At 37.5% G+C, this 17,766-nt stretch overlaps 5 protein-coding genes across 5 annotated transcripts; all 5 read right to left on the reverse strand.

Annotated features, from left to right (window-relative positions):
- Nucleotides 1-466: 466 nt before the first annotated feature.
- Nucleotides 467-3,922, reverse strand: LOC7459930 (2-alkenal reductase (NADP(+)-dependent)). The gene is made up of 5 exons (XM_002309686.4): nucleotides 3,443-3,922; nucleotides 2,590-2,767; nucleotides 1,734-1,900; nucleotides 1,281-1,363; nucleotides 467-1,004 (listed from the first exon to the last, which is right to left on the reverse strand). Exons 1-5 carry the CDS (start codon nucleotides 3,680-3,682, stop codon nucleotides 626-628), a joined length of 1,047 nt encoding a protein of 348 aa, XP_002309722.1. The 5' UTR covers nucleotides 3,683-3,922; the 3' UTR covers nucleotides 467-625.
- A 326-nt stretch (nucleotides 3,923-4,248) lies between these two features.
- LOC7459929 (NADPH-dependent oxidoreductase 2-alkenal reductase) lies at nucleotides 4,249-6,453 on the reverse strand. The gene is made up of 5 exons (XM_002309685.3): nucleotides 5,973-6,453; nucleotides 5,662-5,842; nucleotides 5,399-5,565; nucleotides 5,150-5,232; nucleotides 4,249-5,004 (listed from the first exon to the last, which is right to left on the reverse strand). Exons 1-5 carry the CDS (start codon nucleotides 6,216-6,218, stop codon nucleotides 4,626-4,628), a joined length of 1,056 nt encoding a protein of 351 aa, XP_002309721.1. The 5' UTR covers nucleotides 6,219-6,453; the 3' UTR covers nucleotides 4,249-4,625.
- Nucleotides 6,454-6,749: 296 nt separating this feature from the next.
- Nucleotides 6,750-9,774, reverse strand: LOC7459928 (2-alkenal reductase (NADP(+)-dependent)). Its single transcript, XM_002309684.4, has 5 exons — nucleotides 9,190-9,774; nucleotides 8,606-8,786; nucleotides 8,190-8,356; nucleotides 7,846-7,928; nucleotides 6,750-7,281 (listed from the first exon to the last, which is right to left on the reverse strand). Exons 1-5 carry the CDS (start codon nucleotides 9,436-9,438, stop codon nucleotides 6,903-6,905), a joined length of 1,059 nt encoding a protein of 352 aa, XP_002309720.1. The 5' UTR covers nucleotides 9,439-9,774; the 3' UTR covers nucleotides 6,750-6,902.
- A 1,854-nt stretch (nucleotides 9,775-11,628) lies between these two features.
- LOC127905523 (probably inactive leucine-rich repeat receptor-like protein kinase At5g48380) lies at nucleotides 11,629-12,526 on the reverse strand. Its single transcript, XM_052454366.1, has one exon. The coding sequence runs from the start codon at nucleotides 12,426-12,428 to the stop codon at nucleotides 11,913-11,915; it is 516 nt and encodes a 171-aa protein (XP_052310326.1). The 5' UTR covers nucleotides 12,429-12,526; the 3' UTR covers nucleotides 11,629-11,912.
- Nucleotides 12,527-15,699: 3,173 nt separating this feature from the next.
- LOC7469535 (polygalacturonase) lies at nucleotides 15,700-17,766 on the reverse strand. The gene is made up of 3 exons (XM_002309682.3): nucleotides 17,215-17,766; nucleotides 16,523-16,812; nucleotides 15,700-16,349 (listed from the first exon to the last, which is right to left on the reverse strand). Exons 1-3 carry the CDS (start codon nucleotides 17,653-17,655, stop codon nucleotides 15,902-15,904), a joined length of 1,179 nt encoding a protein of 392 aa, XP_002309718.2. The 5' UTR covers nucleotides 17,656-17,766; the 3' UTR covers nucleotides 15,700-15,901.

Raw genomic sequence — 17,766 nt, forward strand, 5'->3', positions numbered from 1 at the left:
GGTACCTTGGTTCAAGTTCATTTACAGTATCATTAAAATCAATCACAAAATCGATGTATTAGTTGAGCAATTTCATAACTTGCTAGATTCTCCTCTCTAGTATGCATTGTCTAGATCATAATTTTTTTCATTGTTTAAAAATAAAATCCCAGGCACATCAAATATTCAAAAACTAAAAGCAATATGGCTTTCTAGCAACAAAAACAACCAAAAAAAGTTCAACAATAACGACCCAGACCCCAAAATGCCATCTTACAGAAGAGATTAAATCACAGGGGCCACAAAAAGGAGGGTTCAGAGGTGTTTTTTTTTTCCTTTTTCAGCACCATACATGTGACAGTATTTACTGCAGGGAGAAGCTTTTTCATCGTTTCTTCAACACGAAAATAAATCTTTCTACATGAAAAATCTATGGCTTTGAAGCAGGAGAGAATGAATATTATAAGTATAGCAGTCGGAACCACACTTAGAGAAGGATAAATCATTAAACCAAATTTGTCCAGGCTTGAATTATTAACACAGCCATTACACAGAAAAAATGCGTGCACAACCACCTTCGACTTTTAAAATGGTAACAGCCATTGTCCCAAGCTAGAAACAAAGAAAAAGATACAATGGGCTACAGTCACTCACGAGCAACTACAACCAGCTTTTTCCCAACATTTTGTCCACTGAAAAGGCCTACCAGTGCTGCAGGGCCATTCTCGAGTCCTTCAGAAATGTCTTCCATGTACTTTATCTTTCCCTCTCTTATGCAAGGCAATACAAAGTCTAGGAACTTGGGATATTGATCATAATAATCTGTAACCACAAATCCTTCTATGCGTACCCGCTTGTAAACGACAGTCATTAAATTAAATACACCTTCAGGTTTGTCAAGATTGTATTGGGAGATCATTCCACATACCGCAATGCGGCCACGAAATCTCATGTTTGGAAGCACGGCGTCAAGCATCTTGCCCCCAACATTTTCAAAATATATGTCAATGCCTTCAGGGAAGTATCTGTAACAGTTGGAGGCCAGTTACCATCAATGCTTGAAATAATATTGCCACAGCTAATGCGATGTTTATCACTCCATTCCTTCCCCCTCCCCTCCCCTCCCCTCCCCAAATAATATGCTCTCTACAACAATTTTGTGATAAATGGTTTTAGATGGCCATTTCATGCTGGTGAAATTTGGGAGAACTATAATCTCCATGGGATGGCAAAAGATGACTTGAAAAAAATGAAGTATATCAGTGAGTTGGCTTAATGCAATAACATTTACATATACTGACCTTCCCAGAGCAGCATTTAAGTCAGGCTCCTCTTTGTAATTAAAAGCTTCGTCAAACCCAAATTTGTTCTTCAATAAATCAACCTGGTTAAACATGAGAAGAGAAAAAGATACTGTATATCTCAGGGTCATTCACCCAACCAATGGAGGGGGTCACAACTAACATTCAAGAAACGAAAAGCAAGATCCAACGATGTTGTCAAACTCTTCAATGTGATGTCAATGGATGAAATTTCATGAAGACACTATGCCTTATGTTTGTGCTCCCTCATAGGAAAGAATCATGCACTGTATGGTGCTCAAAAATTACAGAACATGAGCTGTAGGCCCATTAATAGATGGAAAATTGGGAAGTACAAGATAAAGTTCTTTGTAAGTAAAAATTATTTCCCAGATTCAATGATTACCAGGAATGACCTAAAACCAAAAGTATTAACAGTGAATGCTGGCTCACCTTTTCTTTACTTCCGGCACTTCCAACAACATAACAACCCATTAACTTTGCAAATTGCCCAACAAGCTGACCAACAGCACCAGAAGCTGCTGAAATGTAGACGTGCTCCCCTTTCTTTGGAGAACAAACTTGATAGAAACCAAAATAAGCAGTCATACCAGGCATGCCTGTAAAAGCAAATGCACATACAATGAGTTGAAATGAAAACATAATTTCCTCTCTTTGGAGAACAAACCTCATAGAAACCAGCATAAGCAGTCATTCCAGTCATACCTGATAAAAATTTGAAAGGACAGAAAAACTAAGAAACAGAGCAACATGAAATTCTTGGAAACAAATGCAGAATTTTTATGCAACAATGCACAAATTTTATTAGATGCAATTTTTCCTTCTCTTTGCGGCACGGAGTTATAATTATCTCACTGCAAGATTGACCACAAACACACTTGGAACATCATACATGAAAGTGAGGCTATCCTAATAACAAGAAATGAATATAATAAACAATGTCTTGCATTGGAGTCAGTTTTGGATCCCAGGAACCACATTCAGTTCATTTTGTTTAACTCCTAAGACAATTCAGTTGTAGGAACTATAGCAACATAATAGCAAACTTCTAGGAATTGGTAAATATACAACATTCAAGTTTAATTGCCTAGTTATGATGCTGTGGGCAAAAAAAAAAAAAAAACTTACAGGGTGAATGAGTGACATTCTAATGATAACAGGGAATGACAATGATAAAAATTACATCTTTCATATGGTATGGGGGATTTTCTGTTTGTAATGGCCAAAAGTTCTTGTAATGCATCTAATCGATGATAGTTTACACATACCAGAACCTTCTATGACTTACCAAGAATTCCTGTATAGTATGAAAGGGGCACATCAGTATCCTGAATTTTAAAGAAGGGTTGGAATGAAGTGATAAGGCTGTACTCTTCCCAGCCTACTGTCCCCCAAACAAAGTCGCCTTCTTTAAAGCCCGGGTGCCTAGAATCCAACACTTTCGCCACTCCATACCCACGTAATGGCTGGCAAGTTTCCACCACACAAATTACAAAATGCAAATTTAGTACACACTAACCATATACAAACCAGCAATTTCAAAAATGCAAGTTAAGATAAATTTACAGGAGGTTTATTTCCAATCATCTGTCTAATTTTCAAAATTCTTAGAGATAAAATATCAATGAGTTCATTTCCATTTAGGTATACGTCTCTCCAATGCTTTGCAACAGAAATATTCCCATGCAACTAGTCCCCGTCTTTCTTTTCCAGTTCTAATAAGTAGGCAATGACAGCAAGATTGGTAAATTAAGGGACACAATTTTCAATAGACATTCTTCCTTAGAAATCCACAACATATTGACTAAAGAACTAGGAAAAAACTATAGTCCACGGGCTTGATAGATTGTTAAGTTTAATTCCATTGATCAACTGTTTAAGTCCTAAATTGTCAACAGGAATCAATAGTCTTTCAGTAAAGGCTATAAGCTTTCAACAAAAATCACAACAATGGTATCAATTTCATCCTCTTATCACTCGAAAGGAACATTAAACAAAACCCTCCACAATTCCCACTTGTCCTAACCCATAAAGCCAAAAACTTTACTTTCCTAAACACATTTTCTTTCCAATTCTCAGCACCCAAACAGAAAACAAAAGCAAAAAACGAAACAAAAACGAGAGATAAGAAAAGGGCTTACAGAGCCTGGGGTATACGAAGTGAAAGTCCTTTGGTCTATGGACTTCTTCATCAAAATTATCATATACGGGTCACAAGAAAGATAGAGATTCTTAACAAGAACCCCATTATTACAACCATCTGGTACTTTGAGTTCAGTGGTAGTAGTGGCAACATACATGTCTGATTCTTTGGGGAAACCAGACACATAGTTCTTGAATAACACATGCTTGTTGCTCACTGTTTCACCTCTACCTGCCATTGTTGAGCTCAGGCACGCTCTCCAAACTCTCTGGAAGCTTTAAGTTACAACTGTTGGTTTATCTTTCTTGGTAAAGTAGTGAAGGCGGATGGGTTGGTGGGCCATGTAGGAGCAGTGATACGCAAATTAAACCAATTATACAGAATATTCGTAAAAATCACTACTTCGAAATTAATGAAGTTAATTTTTGCATTTTTGGAATAACTTTGCTTAGAAAAGTTTTTTAAAAAAATATTGTGTGGTTCAATTTCCATTTTAGAGTCCCATCACCTTTATATTTATTTTTGAGAACTTAAGATTATACATGTTAATGGGTCCCATCACATGTCCTTACACTGTTAAAGACCACAGAAAACGCATACCTACCAGAGCTGCAGGGCCACTCTATCGTCCTTCATCAATGTCCTCCTCCTACTTTATCTTCCCTTCTCTCTTATGTAAGACAATACAGGATCCAAGGAATCATGATAATAGTCATTAACCACCAACAACTCATAGTGTAACTTCAACAATATTTTGGTAAATTGCAAACAATGCTATGTTAATCGTCATCGTTTTCAAGCATAAGAGAAAAAGTAGTTGTTCATGGCATTATAATCGAAAATCTTCAACTGATATTGTCTATGATCATGCATGAAAGAGAGGTTAACAAGATATGTAAGCCATCTCTCTTATTGTCATACCTAAAATGCGGGTTTACATAAATTCAAAGAACTAAACATCAACCATAATATCATTTTTGTTTACCCCTTATTAGTTTATCTATATTTTCTTAAAATCAATTATTTTCCTATAAATTTAGTTCCCATCTACATTTTACATCTCTATAATATGTCTAAACATTCTGATGAAGATCAAGGTAGGCTGCTAAAAATAGGGCTATAATATTAAACTGCTTTAATATCACTCAAAAATAATGCTAAGGTATGCTGAAGAATACTGATCACTCATCAGTAACCTTCACTACTTGCTTTCCGATGTTGCGGCCGCTAAAAAGGCCGATCAAAGCAGCAGGGCCACTCTCGAGTCCTTCAGCTATGTCTTCCACATAAACAATCTTCCCTTCTCTGATACAAGGCAGAATAAAATCCAAGAACTTGGAGTACTGGTCAAAGTAATCCATAACCACAAACCCTTGTATTCGAATCCGCTTATAAACAATATTCGTCAAGTTTTGAATGGTTTCAGGTTGATGAAGATTGTACTGCGAGATCATTCCACAAGCAGCAATGCGGCCGCGCAATCTCATGTTTAGAAGCACAGCATCAAGCATTTTCCCCCCAACATTCTCAAAGTAAATGTCGATGCCTTCGGGGAAGTACCTAGTAATGGAAACAAACCTCAAATCATATATAAGGGATGTTTTCTCAATATCAAGTTTCATATACAAAACCGTAAATCTGGATGACTTCCATGGATTCTGGATTCATAAAAGTGATTTGTGAATCTCTCTTTATATGGACTGACCTTTTTAAGGCAGCATCCAAGTCATGTTCCTCTTTATAGTTGAAAGCACCATCAAACCCAAATTTGCTCTTCAACAGTTCAACCTATAATGCCATGAAAGCAAAACAAAATGCGATCAAATTCACATGTCTAGGATGGACTAATCTGATTAACAACGTCCTCACGCAAATTGTAGCTAGTGAAGTAAGAAGCCAGAGGATAAAAGCATGTCAAGTGAAATAATGAAAAGAGTAACCGAGGTTTTCCCACCTTTTCTTTACTACCAGCACTTCCAACAACATAGCAACCCATCAACTTAGCAATCTGCCCCACAAGCTGACCAACTGCACCAGATGCCGCTGAAACGTAGACGCTTTCCCCTTTCTTGGGAGAACAAATTTCAAAGAAACCAAAATAAGCAGTGATTCCAGGCATGCCTGTTAAAGTACATTCACACACGAGTTGTAGCTCATTGAAATTCATAACAAGCAGCTGCATAATTAAGATTTACAACAAAAAGTAAGAGAACTTACCAAGAATTCCAGTATAGTAGGAAAGGGGTACATCAATATGGAGGATTTTGGTGAGGCATTCAGGTGTGGTAACTAAACTATACTCTTCCCAGCCTACTCTCCTCCCCCAAACAAGATCACCTTTCTTGAAGTCAGGGTGCCCCGAATCAACCACTGTAGCTACTGCAAATCCAGATATTGGCTGTTCAATTTCAACAAAACAGAAAAAATTAGAAAAGCACGCACAATCAATATAATCAAGCCAGTCCACAATTTGATTCATTGTGATGCTTTTATTGGAGAAAGAAAAAAAAAAGAGTGAGTTCGCATACTGAGCCAAGGGTGTAGGAACAGAAGTCAGGATCGGTAACCGGCGTGTATCTCATGCGACCACGGAGGTAAGGATCACAAGAAAGGTATAGGGTCTTTAGCAAAACAGCATTTTTACTATCTTCTGGTACTTTGAGTTTTATTGTTGTGGTTGTCACTTCGAAATCTGATTCTTTTGGAAAACCACAGGCATAGTTCTTGAGTACCACTTGCTTATTGCTCACTTCACCTCTGATATCACTTGCCATATTGCTGATGTTTTAGCTTCCAACTTGCAAGATGCCCGAAGACCTAGTTATATATTATCAGAGTTTACGCTGCTGATGATGTAAGTGTCGATTGTAAGTCCTATTTATAGTATCTAGCAATTTACTTCTGGTCAGATTTGGGCGGTAACCACATTGTTATGGCACTATGGTTTCCATTTTTTCTTGATTCCTAGTGAATTTAAGCCACATATAGCTTCTTGGTGAGATTTGAAGTTGAGAATCAGCACATGTGCTTTTGTTTTGCTTGACTATGGATATAGTGCTAGTGCAGGACTAGTCCAAGAAAGACAGATGTCGGCCTTTGTATCAGTACTTCTCTTGGTATAGATTTTTTGCTAGCACTTAAAATGGAATATGCAAGCCATGTAACGTGTCAAATAAAAATAGGATTGTGAACTAGCCACAACAGCACGCGTTCTATGGTTTTTGCTCGGTTGAGAGCTGAGCTCCCAAGAAATTTAAGGCATGGAGACTATATATATGAAAGTAAGAGAACTGTACAGACTGGAATAGACAGCATCCCACTGGTTGAATTTTATTAGAGATGACAAAATAAGTTTACAACCATATAACTGCAGCATCATGGATGACAAAAATCCATAGCCTTATTCAGACATCTCTGATATTCTATTCAGATTGACAGAATATACTAAAGCAGGCTGATCACTCATTTGTAACCTTCACTACTTGCTTTCCAACGTTTCGGCCACTGAAAAGGCCAACCAAAGCAGAAGGACCATGCTCGAGACCTTCAGTTATGTCTTCCACATAAACAATCTTCCCTTCCCTGATATAAGGCAGCACAAAATCCAGGAACTTGGGATACTGGTCAAAGTAATCGAATATTATAAACCCTTCCAAACGGATTCGCTTAAAAACAACAGTCGTTAAGTTTTGAAGGCCTTCAGGTTGCTGAAGATTGTATTGAGAGATCATTCCACAAGCAGCAATGCGACCATGGAATCTCATGTTAAGAAGGACTGCGTCAAGCATTTTACCCCCAACATTCTCAAAGTAAATGTCAATGCCTTCAGGGAAGTACCTGATGACACAAACAAAACTCAAACCATAAAGGGGCATTTTGAATCTCCCGCTAGCTATAGCATTGCTTACTGGGTGACAATTTTCAGTTTCTGCTAAATTTTATATCTGGCAAGTGATGCAAATTACTCTGTGAATATTAAAGCGTAGTGAAATCATTGGTTGAATGGTGGTTAAGCATGAAAAATGCCTTCTGTGAAGTACACCTAAAGTTTCAACGCTTGCTAATCTATAAAGAGTAACCACAGATCAAGTGGGTATCTAAACCAATAGGGCATGCAAAATTATCAAAAGGGTTTTCCATGGAATGAAGTGTCACAAAAAAAAAAAAAAAATCTATTATGAGACTGCATATCAAGCAAAATCAACGGCTGCAAACCTTGACTCAAGAGATAAGACATTCTAAATTTAATTACCACATTTAATGTGCTGTGTGAACAGAAACCCTTGAAACCACTACTGGCCGCCAACTTTGACTCCCATGCACAGCTAAATGTCCAAAGACTGACCTTAACATTAATTGAAGCTTGCTGTAAAATTCCCCAATGCAATTACAAAGACTGACCTTTTCAAAGCCGCAACCAAGTCATGCTCCTCTTTATAATTGAAAGCATCATCAAAACCAAACTTGCTTTTCAGTAGTTCAACCTTGTATACCATAAAAGTAGATCAAAATCTAATCAGCTAATATGTTCAAGATGAAATCATTCAATCAACTCCCTCCAATTGAAGAAGAAAGACAAGAAAAGGGTGACATAAAAATTGTAAAGCTGATAAGTTACCACCCAGAAAAGGATGATCGTGCTCTATGATTTTTATGAATTTTAATGAACAAGATTCTTGGACGAGTACAAGTAAAATAGAGTAGAAAGAAGCCACCAAGTAGAATAAGGTTCTAAGCTGCCTCACCTTTTCTTTACTTCCAGCACTTCCAACAACATAGCAACCCATCAACTTTGCAAACTGGCCAACAAGCTGACCAACAGCACCAGATGCTGCTGAAATGTAGACGCGCTCCCCTTTCTTTGGAGAACAAACTTGATAGAAACCAAAATAAGCAGTCATACCAGGCATGCCTGTAAAGGAAAATTCATTTACAGGATTTGGCTCAATAATTAAAACAAGCAAAACAACATTAACACAAGAAAAGCAGACAAAAATCGAAACACCCGAATGCATTCTTTTAAGACTAACAAGATTGGCCTTGTTGCTGCAGAACTCTAAGGCATTGCAACTTGCTTGCTGTCAATTGTGAAATCCAATTGACCAAACAATTGTTCCTCTCATAATGAACAGAACTTACATCAAGAAGGCAAACAACTTACCAAGAATTCCAGTATAGTAGGAAAGGGGTACATCAGTATTGTGAATTCTGAAGAGTTTCTCAGGTTCTTTTATTAAACTGTACTCTTCCCACCCCATTTTCCTCCCCCAAACCAAGTCACCTTTCTTGAAGCCAGGGTGCCTAGAATCAACAATTTCAGACACCCCATGTCCATCTATTGGCTGTTCAATTAAAAAAAAAAGAGAAATCACAAAGCAATTTTGGAACTATCCCACATCTTCATACACTAACATAAGCAGCCATTTGGTCTTGAATTCCAAAACATATTTAAATTAATAGCAAAAGAAACCCTTTTTCTAATTAACTAATAGACATCCCATTGGTCTTCAAGTACAAAACATATTTAAAAAGCATGATTGCTTTTTTAATTGCTTTCTTAATCATTTCTTTGTTAAACAAATCCCATAATTACAATCAACATCCGACTAAAATCTTCCACTTTCCTTGTCCCACAAATAAAAAACAATCAAATGAATTGCTGTGTAATAATAAACAAAAAGAAACAGCATATATATATTGGTGTTTCTTGCAGTTCAAATATATAGAGAGAGAGAGGGAACATACAGAGTCAAGAGTGAAGGGAGAGAAGTCGGGGTCATCAACTGGACGATTTGCCATGCGACCACGCATGTAAGGGTCACAAGACAAGTAGAGATTCTTAACCAACACAGCATTATTGCTACTTTCATCTTCTGGTAGTTTGAGTTTTGTGGGACTTGTTTTCACGTACATGTCTGATTCTTTTGGAAATCCAGTGACGTAGCCCTTCAATATGACCTGCTTGTTGCTCACTTCTTCGCCACTACTTGCCATAACTCTCCCTTATCTTTTCCTCTTCTGCTCTACTAAAACCAAAACAAAATGGTAGATTGTGGATGTTTGAGATTTCAAAAGGCAAAACCCATTATTTATAAGGGATTGAAGGGAGGGAAATTGTTCAAGGAACAAAAAAAAAACAGTAGAGGAATGGACCACCACCATCAAAGATATACACACAGTTACACACACTAAATAATTATAACTTAACCAAATAACATATTGATTCTTAATTAAATAAGATAAATAATTCATATTATTATATAAAAGTACTGCAGAGCTAAACTAATCGATTATTTAAAAGAATTTATTTTCCCAATACTTCCACATAAAAATAAATAATTACTGAGCTTAAATAAAAATGGGAAGAATGAAGAGATAAGATTTGATTGCGTATCTTCTTCTTCATGTCAGTCCATGGTTTAGAATTTAGATAGAAAATAGTAGAAATAAAGACTTAAAATGATGGGCGAGTAGAATCCATGCATGTTGCGTATGAAAGGGTACATAAAAGCAATAATGTGAGGGCCAGAAATTGACTCCAAACTTAAGCCACGTGTATATTGCTGGATGCATAAACCACATTTTGCTTCTTCTTTCTTGGCATGATTCATGCAGGTGTGTATGATATTGCGGTAGCTCAATGACCACACAAATTTAAGCCACAGTTCAGAACTACTTTAAAAATAAATTTAGATTTTATCTTTATATTCAATTCTTTAACTAAACACTGTTCTTCCCTTTTTCTTCATCTTTTCAGCAAGCAAACAAAGAGTACGGGGTTTTTAAAATATTGTGACAGTTTTTTTAAAATATTTTTATTTAAAAATATATTAAAATAATATTTTTTTAAAAAAAATTATTTTTAATATCAATATATTAAAATATTAAAAAATATCAAAAAATATTAATTTAAAATTAAAAAAATTAAAAATACTTTTAAAATACAAAATCAAAATACTCACCATGATTTCAACACTGTCATCCTAAAATCTTGTCGAGCTTGCGAGGTGGGGCTCCCCAATAATCAAGCTAGCGTTGGGATCCAGCGCCTGGTGCTCTTCTTTTATGTTAGGGTAAAGACCATACACAACATTGATTGAAGGTTATGACTCAATTTTATGAATTTCTTTTGTTTAAAGATAAATTTTATAGCCAAAAGGGTTTACGTAGTCTCAAATTTGGTCTTCGACAATTGAAAGTGTCGTCAAACTCAAATTCGATCTTCAATAGTTCAACCTAGTTTATCATCATAAAATAATGAGAAATTTGTAACCAAGTCAGCATGTCATTCCCACCTTTTCTTCACTTCCAGCACCTCCAACAACATAGCCGAGCAACCCCCCATCAAGCTGACCAACTGCCCCAGGTGCCACTGAAATGTAGAAGCCTTCGCCTTTCTTCGGAGAACAAATTTCTTAGAAACCAAAATATAAGAAGTCATCCCTGTAGAAGCAAATGCACCAATTAACTGACTAATGTCGAAACAAGAAGCAGAAATGGACTTCTAAGTCTACGAGGACTTGCCAGGAATTCCAGTGCTGTAGTAAGAAAGGGGTACTTCAAATCAGGATCATGAGTAATTGGCAAATTTCTCATGCCACTGCGCTTGTGGGGATAACAAGATAAGCAGAGATTCTTAACCAAAACAGCGTTGTCGCTAGCTACTTTCTTAATTTCTGGTACTGTGAGTTTGATGGTGCTAGCTGTCACGTACGTCTGATTCTTTTGGAAAACCAGTGACATAGTCCTCGAGTATCCCCTGCTTCTTGCTCGCTTCTTCACCACCCATATCACTTGCCGTACTCTTTTGGCTGATTAATATGCTTTCCCTGTTGCTCTCTTGCAAGTTTCCAACAAGGCCAAGCCAATTATTTACAGCACTCGACTACTGTATATTTCAATTCTTGCTGGACGGTTGGGCTGGGTAGTAACTCTGATTATGAAAAATAAAATTTAATAACGTAATAATTAATATTTTCGAACTAATTTTTATTAAAATCCTTCTGGGTCAACTAAATCCACATTAATGCTTACATGGGAATTGAAATCGCGTCGACATAGGGAGCATATCCACTTACATGTGAGGCTAAATTTCCAAAGACTAATTAATTACATCACCAAAGCATTCATTTATTACATAAGCATAATTAAGATTCTTAATGCATAAACACAAATGAACGAGGAAAGATCAGCAAATGTCCAGTGGGCTGTAAGTTAAACAGGCATAGGCCTTTTTCTCTTTGGGTACATACATGGCCAGTGGGCCCGAAAACAAATGGCCTGATCATAGTAATATCAGCCCATGGACTTGAAAACAGCATGCTTTTTACAGCCATGGGCCCATGGCACATAATACATTTTGAGTTCAGATTTCAGAACATGTAGATCCACAGGGGCCTGAAAACATAACCTGAAAATGTTGCCCGAAGATATTCAACAGCAGGCTGGTCAGTCACGCACAACTTTCACTACTCGCTTTCCCTAACTCCATATCCATGCACATCTTCCTTAACAAATGCCATCTCCCAAAAATCACTATTCACACGTGAACTCTTAGTCGAAATCCTGAGCATCGCTTCTCCGAAATTTGATAACTTGGGTTCAAAATTCCTATCAAGTAAAATACTCCTTGAATTTATGTTGAGATGCACCACGCGGGCATTGTAGCCATGGTGGAGCCATGCCAGGCCTCTTGCTACACCAACTGCTATTTTCACCGTCAAAGGCCATTCCAGAATCTTCTTCTGGGCTTCCACAGAATGCAGCCAATCGAAAAGTTTTCCATTTGATATATACTTGTACACCAGAAGCCTTTCCTTTGATTCTATGCAGAATCCTAGCAGTGGCAGCAAGTTATTATGTCTCAATCTGCCCAATGTTTTCAATTCTGATACCATATGTTCCTCAAAGTGTCGAGAATCATGCATTCTCTTCTCCGCAACGAACCAACCATTAGGAAGGGTAGCCTTGTACATGGTTCCCATTAGTCCCTACCCAATGATGGTGCTTTGGCTAAAATTTTCGGTTGCTTTGCTGAGATCTCTGAAATTCATTCTTGTGACAACTTTCTCCAACACAGAAATCTGTGGATATATTCATCTAAGTTTGATTAGTGCTATAGTATGCATCTAAATAAAATCCGAACCAGATAGGACATCAGGACTATGCCTAGATTTTACTCTAATCCATGGATTCAGCTTCTTATATAATAGTTGTGGCAAAGGATGATAAAGAAATAAACAATTACAGCATACAAAATCTTAACAACTGTACCAAATGAAACAATATCCTCCGTCCTTCTCCATCATAAGCCTGATCGAAAATTGACGGAATCTGAAATAAAAAACAAGATCAGGCTGATTTAGACATGCGTAGCATCAACATGGAGGCTTGTTCTGTTCATACACAAACAAAAACAGTATATACATGCACAGACTGTGACGGAGAAAGCACCTGTTCTGTTTTTCCCAGCAGAAGTTCTGCAGTTGGGTTCCTGCATTCTTGACGTTCTTCAGCTCTCCTCTGCTTCTTTGGAATCATCGAAGATATCATTTCTGCTACTGTGATTTTGTTATTTCTCTTCCCTACATACATCCAGGGTACGCAATAGGAAGTGAAAACAACAATAGTTGAAGTCATCCAAAAGACATAACCAATCATAAACCCGCTTTTGAATGAATCTTTAAACTTCCTGTTGACACTCTTTTCGTCATTAATTGAGCAACTTGTTAATAGCTCTCCACAAAGTTATTCGTTACTCGCAAAGCTGTTAGTTGAAACAGTGCCATTCACAAAGTTTGGCACTGGACCTGACAGTAGATTGTTGGAAACATTAAAGATCTTGAGCAGACCAAGCAGGGCAATTTGTGGTGGGATATGACCTACTAGTTGGTTATGATCGAGCTTTAGGAGAGATAGATAACTGCAATTGCTAATGCTTGATGGGATTTCACCGGAGAAATTGTTAAAGGATTGATCACGATGTATATACGGTAGCCTTTCCGTGATGCCAGATGGAATCTGTCCGTGAAGCTCATTGCCTGAAAGGTCCAAGCCTGTTAAAGATGTACAGCTTTCAAATCCAACAGGAAACTAGCCCTTGAGCCCCATATTAGGGAGTCTGATCTTCAGCAACCCGCTGGCATTTGCCTTTAACCATTATATCCATTTGAATCTGCAAGGACCTGTCATGGGCTCATGTACTGCAAGTCTGAGCTGCTCTGTCTTGTCATTGTGATGGTATTTCACATCAATTTCTGAAAAGTAAATGTGTTTTTTTCATTTGGCTAAAATCGTCAGCGTCAGCAATCCATCCATTAAAAGGATGTGAATGTTTAATAACAATCTTGGACTTTACTTTGGGAGTATAAGCCATTCCTAAAAAAAACAAGGGGTACAACAAGAAGTAAACTTGTAGCATTGTTGATCTTTGATCTGGAATGGTATCAACACAATTGCATGCATCTTTCAGCAGCTGAAAGATTTCAGCATCAAATCCTTTCCCTGTCAGAGACTTAACCGATGGCATCACAAAGATCAGAACTATTCAGAAAATGAATAATCCATTCATTAAGAGTACTTTTTGAAGAATCAGTTATTTTGCTAAAATCCATCCCAGTAATCAGCTCAAGAAGCACAACCCTAAATCCATGCACATCTTCCTTGGGGAACGCTGTCTCCCAAGACTCAGCATTCACTCATCAAACACCTGATTTGATGTAGGATGCATATTAACTAATGTGGAACGTCTAGTAGATTTTTCATGGACCATATGACAAGTCCAAACCTAACAAAAAGTCTAGACAAGCCAAACGATTTTTTTACAAAAACAAGAATAACTTTTAATTCAATATATTCTACATACTCAGGTCCCTGTAGAATAATTAAGTTATCTAACACTGGTCGAAGTCAAGATCATACCCAAATTAAGAACAAAATATGTTATTTCAGAATTTTATTTATTTTCCTTGTTATTTTCGAATTTTTTTCTTAACTAAATTTTCAAATTTTATTTGGTTCATGTTTCATAACTATGTAGGTTTTATCTATTATTCAAACAATTCAGTTGTTATTTTTTCGGAACAGATTAAAATGTTAAAGAATTATTAATATTCAAAATTTATCACCCCAGAGTTTTCTCTCTATAGTTAAGGGCTGCAATTTTATTTCGTGAGAAACCTAATTTCTTTCTTGTTGTTTTAAGCTGCGTTCCTCTCTCTCACAGAAAGCCTACATATTGCTTTACCCCATGTTTTCTTGTTAATTTTAGGAGTTGAAGTTGTATGTAGACATCATGAAGGATTTAATAACCTAATCGGTCAGCAACTGGATGCAATAGAAATAGAGCTGAAAGAAAAAGGTCATCAGGTTGAGTTTTTGGAAAATATGCGCAAAGTTGCAAAAGGCGTGAAGAAGATCATGACCATCGATTACCCTGAAGAAAACCGCAAGGCGCTGCCGGAGATTGGATTGAAGAACTCCAGAACAGCATCTCTACCATTTGAAGTGAACTTAGTTGAGAAAGAGTTTTATATTTTAAGATCCATTTGGCATTCACTATTTCAAGTGAAATTAATGTAGAAACAATCCTAATGTGAAGCTGCTGCATATGATTATAAGATTGTCATTTGCTTGGTGTACCAAATACCAATCTTCCAAGATTCAAGACTGTTCTGATTTGATCTCTAATTTGGGCATCTTTCTGCTTCCTTTTTTTTCTTGGTGTTTTTCTGATGGTTATTTGTTGACATCTCACTTTTTCTCCTAAGAAAGTTTATAATGTTAGTGTTTCTCTTGTGCTCTTGTTCTGTTTCTCGATTACTGCCATAGGCCCGGGCAAAGAAAACAGAGAGAGACAGAGATGTAAGCTTTTTGTCTATTTGGATTCTCATAGCCCTCTCCATGTTCAGCAATTGCATTACACTGGAACCAGAAAGACCATGCTCTGATCTCTTTCGGAATGAATGTTCATCAGAATCAGTATCGGCTTCTCTTATTACTTTTCATGGTTCCAAAAACAGCTAGCACTGACCCTTATGAAATTTTTTCCCCATCTAAAATCACAAGTCTATTCGCATTATTGATGGTTTTCCTGGAGTTCTTGTATGTCGAATCATGAAGATGCTCATCCACCACCACCATCATCTTTAGGGGATTCAGCATGGTATAGACACAAAATCATTCGTATGCATATGTGATACTTGAAGGAATGTAATTTTGGCCCCAAGAGAGAGAAGTATTGGGGTGTACTGTTACTTGAAACATAATTTCTTCAAATATTCATTCATATAATGAGAAATTTAGACGATTATTTTCAACATAAAAACAATTGCAAGGCCGGGCTCCAAAGCAACCTCAAAGACCCGGAAGCGCCACATGCTCAAGCAACAAACTTCCTAGCTAATCTAATAGCTAGCATGCATGACATAATTTTCTTCTAGGATTGGCATTTTACATGTTAGAGACAGCTACTAGGCTGAATAAAACCGGAGGCTGTTCCATCAGCATTGTTGCAAGATGCACCAGCTGGTTGATTCATGTAAGTTAGCCTCACATTCTCCATTTTGATACCAGTGCATGGAGACCTTTTACTACAATCAAATTTCACTGCCACTTGTGTTGCTGATGTTCCATGGATATCTTGGTACGTCACACCACTAATTTTAACCCCAGAAGATTGACCAGGACAATTTTTGTTGTCAGGACAGTAGTTTTGGTCGATGACAATGGGATTTTGAACTTTGGTCATGACGGCATGCTGGAAAAGAACATTCCTTACAAAACCATTGCTTGGTCTCCCCCAAGTTTTGATTCTCAACCCATTTTGAGTACCGATAAATGTAACGGTTTTAACTGTCACATTTTGCACCCCTGGCTCCACAAGGTCCTTCCCCAGACTACCAATGCTGCAAGAAACCGCACACAAACACACCCACGTTTGAGTCCCATATTTATAGCCGCATGTATAGATATAGTATATAACATCATCATCTTATCTTATGCGAAAGATAACTTTTTTAAAATCACGTATTATATATATACGAAGGTGTGCTTAATTATTTGATTAATTCAGCGGTACCTGATTCCATGGCCAGGACCACATACAACATTTTCGATCCACAAGTTAGTGGTTCCGGCACCGACCGAGACACAATCATCACCGGTTCCGATCTTCGAGTTCAAGATTGTGACGCCGCTCGATAGCTGTACATGAATGCCATCCGTGTTTGGGCTGTTCCCGGATGCAGTGATCTTAACCCCTTGAATTCTCACATTGTGGCAGCCATTGACAACGATGTGGAACATTTGGCTATTCAGGGAATGCAGTCCACTGATCACTATGTTTTGTGAATTGGAAACGCCTAGTGTCTGCACATGCACACAAACTACAATTAAAATGATCATTGATTAACGCATTTAAATATTGCACTTGAAACGTAATTGAGGCTTTAGCTGGACCTCGTAAACAAAAAGCTATAATTAGGACTTAATTAGTTGTTGACCTTTGATATTCTTTATTAATTCATATTGCAATAATTAGGGCTTAAGTGAACATGGACCATACTAGTCCCAAGAAGGCAATAAGTTGAATGGTAATGTTTATGACTGATGAAATTAAGTACTCTTAGACTCCATCAACTATGCTTCTGTTGAGGATAGGCAGGAGATGATTACATTTCAAGGTTCGAGTCTTGATTACTCTTTGCATCTTATAGAGAATAGAAAAGAAGGGGGAAAAAAAAAAAGGTGGTCACAAAATATTGAACGTACCGTGGCACCACTTGGGCAATTCTTGCCAGATTGCTTGCAATCCCACAAACCAGAACCATGTCCATCAAGTATCCCACCAGAAACTGTAACTCCATCAACATGCTGAAAGGAAATCCAGTTTGCAGCATTACCGATAACCCGATAATCGGTGGGAGCCAGAAGTGAGCCATCTATTCTTACGAGGATTGCATTATTCTTGCAAGGACCACTGAATTGTACGTTTCGTAGAAAGTACCTGCCTGGTGGGACATAGAGGGTAGAACGGCTAATAGAGCCACAAGCCTGTGTCCAAGCAGCAAGAAAGGCTTTGGTTGAGTCAGTTCTCCCATCTGGTTTTGCCCCATAATTTAGGACATTGTATTGTGCTGCACCTGCTAAAGATGGGGCAAAGACAATGACTAGCGATGCAAGGAGGAAACAATTTCTTATTGCGTTTGCCATTTTTTCGCTTGAAGGATACTAAAGGAGTCCCTGTTCAAGTTGAGAGATCAGAGGAAATAGAGAGAAAGTTGAAGAGTTGTGAGGGGTGAAGGTGAGAGGCTTAACGTTTTA

The sequence above is a fragment of the Populus trichocarpa genome, chromosome 7 (genome assembly GCF_000002775.5).
Source record: "Populus trichocarpa isolate Nisqually-1 chromosome 7, P.trichocarpa_v4.1, whole genome shotgun sequence".
NCBI classification, from domain to species: Eukaryota; Viridiplantae; Streptophyta; class Magnoliopsida; order Malpighiales; family Salicaceae; genus Populus; species Populus trichocarpa.

What these genes read in the sequence shown, in the direction of transcription:
- LOC7469535 (XM_002309682.3), bottom strand. Translation starts at nt 17,655, where the DNA reads ATGGCAAACGCAATAAGAAATTGTTTCCTCCTTGCATCGCTAGTCATT. An exon ending in ATTGCCCAAGTGGTGCCACG is followed by an intron (nt 16,813 to 17,214) that starts GTACGTTCAATA and finishes GTGCATGTGCAG; the next exon opens with ACACTAGGCGTTTCCAATTC. An exon ending in GGTCCTGGCCATGGAATCAG is followed by an intron (nt 16,350 to 16,522) that starts GTACCGCTGAAT and finishes GGTTTCTTGCAG; the next exon opens with CATTGGTAGTCTGGGGAAGG.
- LOC127905523 (XM_052454366.1), bottom strand. Translation starts at nt 12,428, where the DNA reads ATGGGAACCATGTACAAGGCTACCCTTCCTAATGGTTGGTTCGTTGCG.
- LOC7459929 (XM_002309685.3), bottom strand. Translation starts at nt 6,218, where the DNA reads ATGGCAAGTGATATCAGAGGTGAAGTGAGCAATAAGCAAGTGGTACTC. An exon ending in CTACTATACTGGAATTCTTG is followed by an intron (nt 5,566 to 5,661) that starts GTAAGTTCTCTT and finishes GTACTTTAACAG; the next exon opens with GCATGCCTGGAATCACTGCT. An exon ending in GTGCTGGTAGTAAAGAAAAG is followed by an intron (nt 5,233 to 5,398) that starts GTGGGAAAACCT and finishes ATGGCATTATAG; the next exon opens with GTTGAACTGTTGAAGAGCAA.
- LOC7459930 (XM_002309686.4), bottom strand. Translation starts at nt 3,682, where the DNA reads ATGGCAGGTAGAGGTGAAACAGTGAGCAACAAGCATGTGTTATTCAAG. An exon ending in ATACTATACAGGAATTCTTG is followed by an intron (nt 1,901 to 2,589) that starts GTAAGTCATAGA and finishes TTGCTTTTACAG; the next exon opens with GCATGCCTGGTATGACTGCT. An exon ending in GTGCCGGAAGTAAAGAAAAG is followed by an intron (nt 1,364 to 1,733) that starts GTGAGCCAGCAT and finishes ATGTTTAACCAG; the next exon opens with GTTGATTTATTGAAGAACAA.
- LOC7459928 (XM_002309684.4), bottom strand. Translation starts at nt 9,438, where the DNA reads ATGGCAAGTAGTGGCGAAGAAGTGAGCAACAAGCAGGTCATATTGAAG. An exon ending in CTACTATACTGGAATTCTTG is followed by an intron (nt 8,357 to 8,605) that starts GTAAGTTGTTTG and finishes TTTCCTTTACAG; the next exon opens with GCATGCCTGGTATGACTGCT. An exon ending in GTGCTGGAAGTAAAGAAAAG is followed by an intron (nt 7,929 to 8,189) that starts GTGAGGCAGCTT and finishes ATGGTATACAAG; the next exon opens with GTTGAACTACTGAAAAGCAA.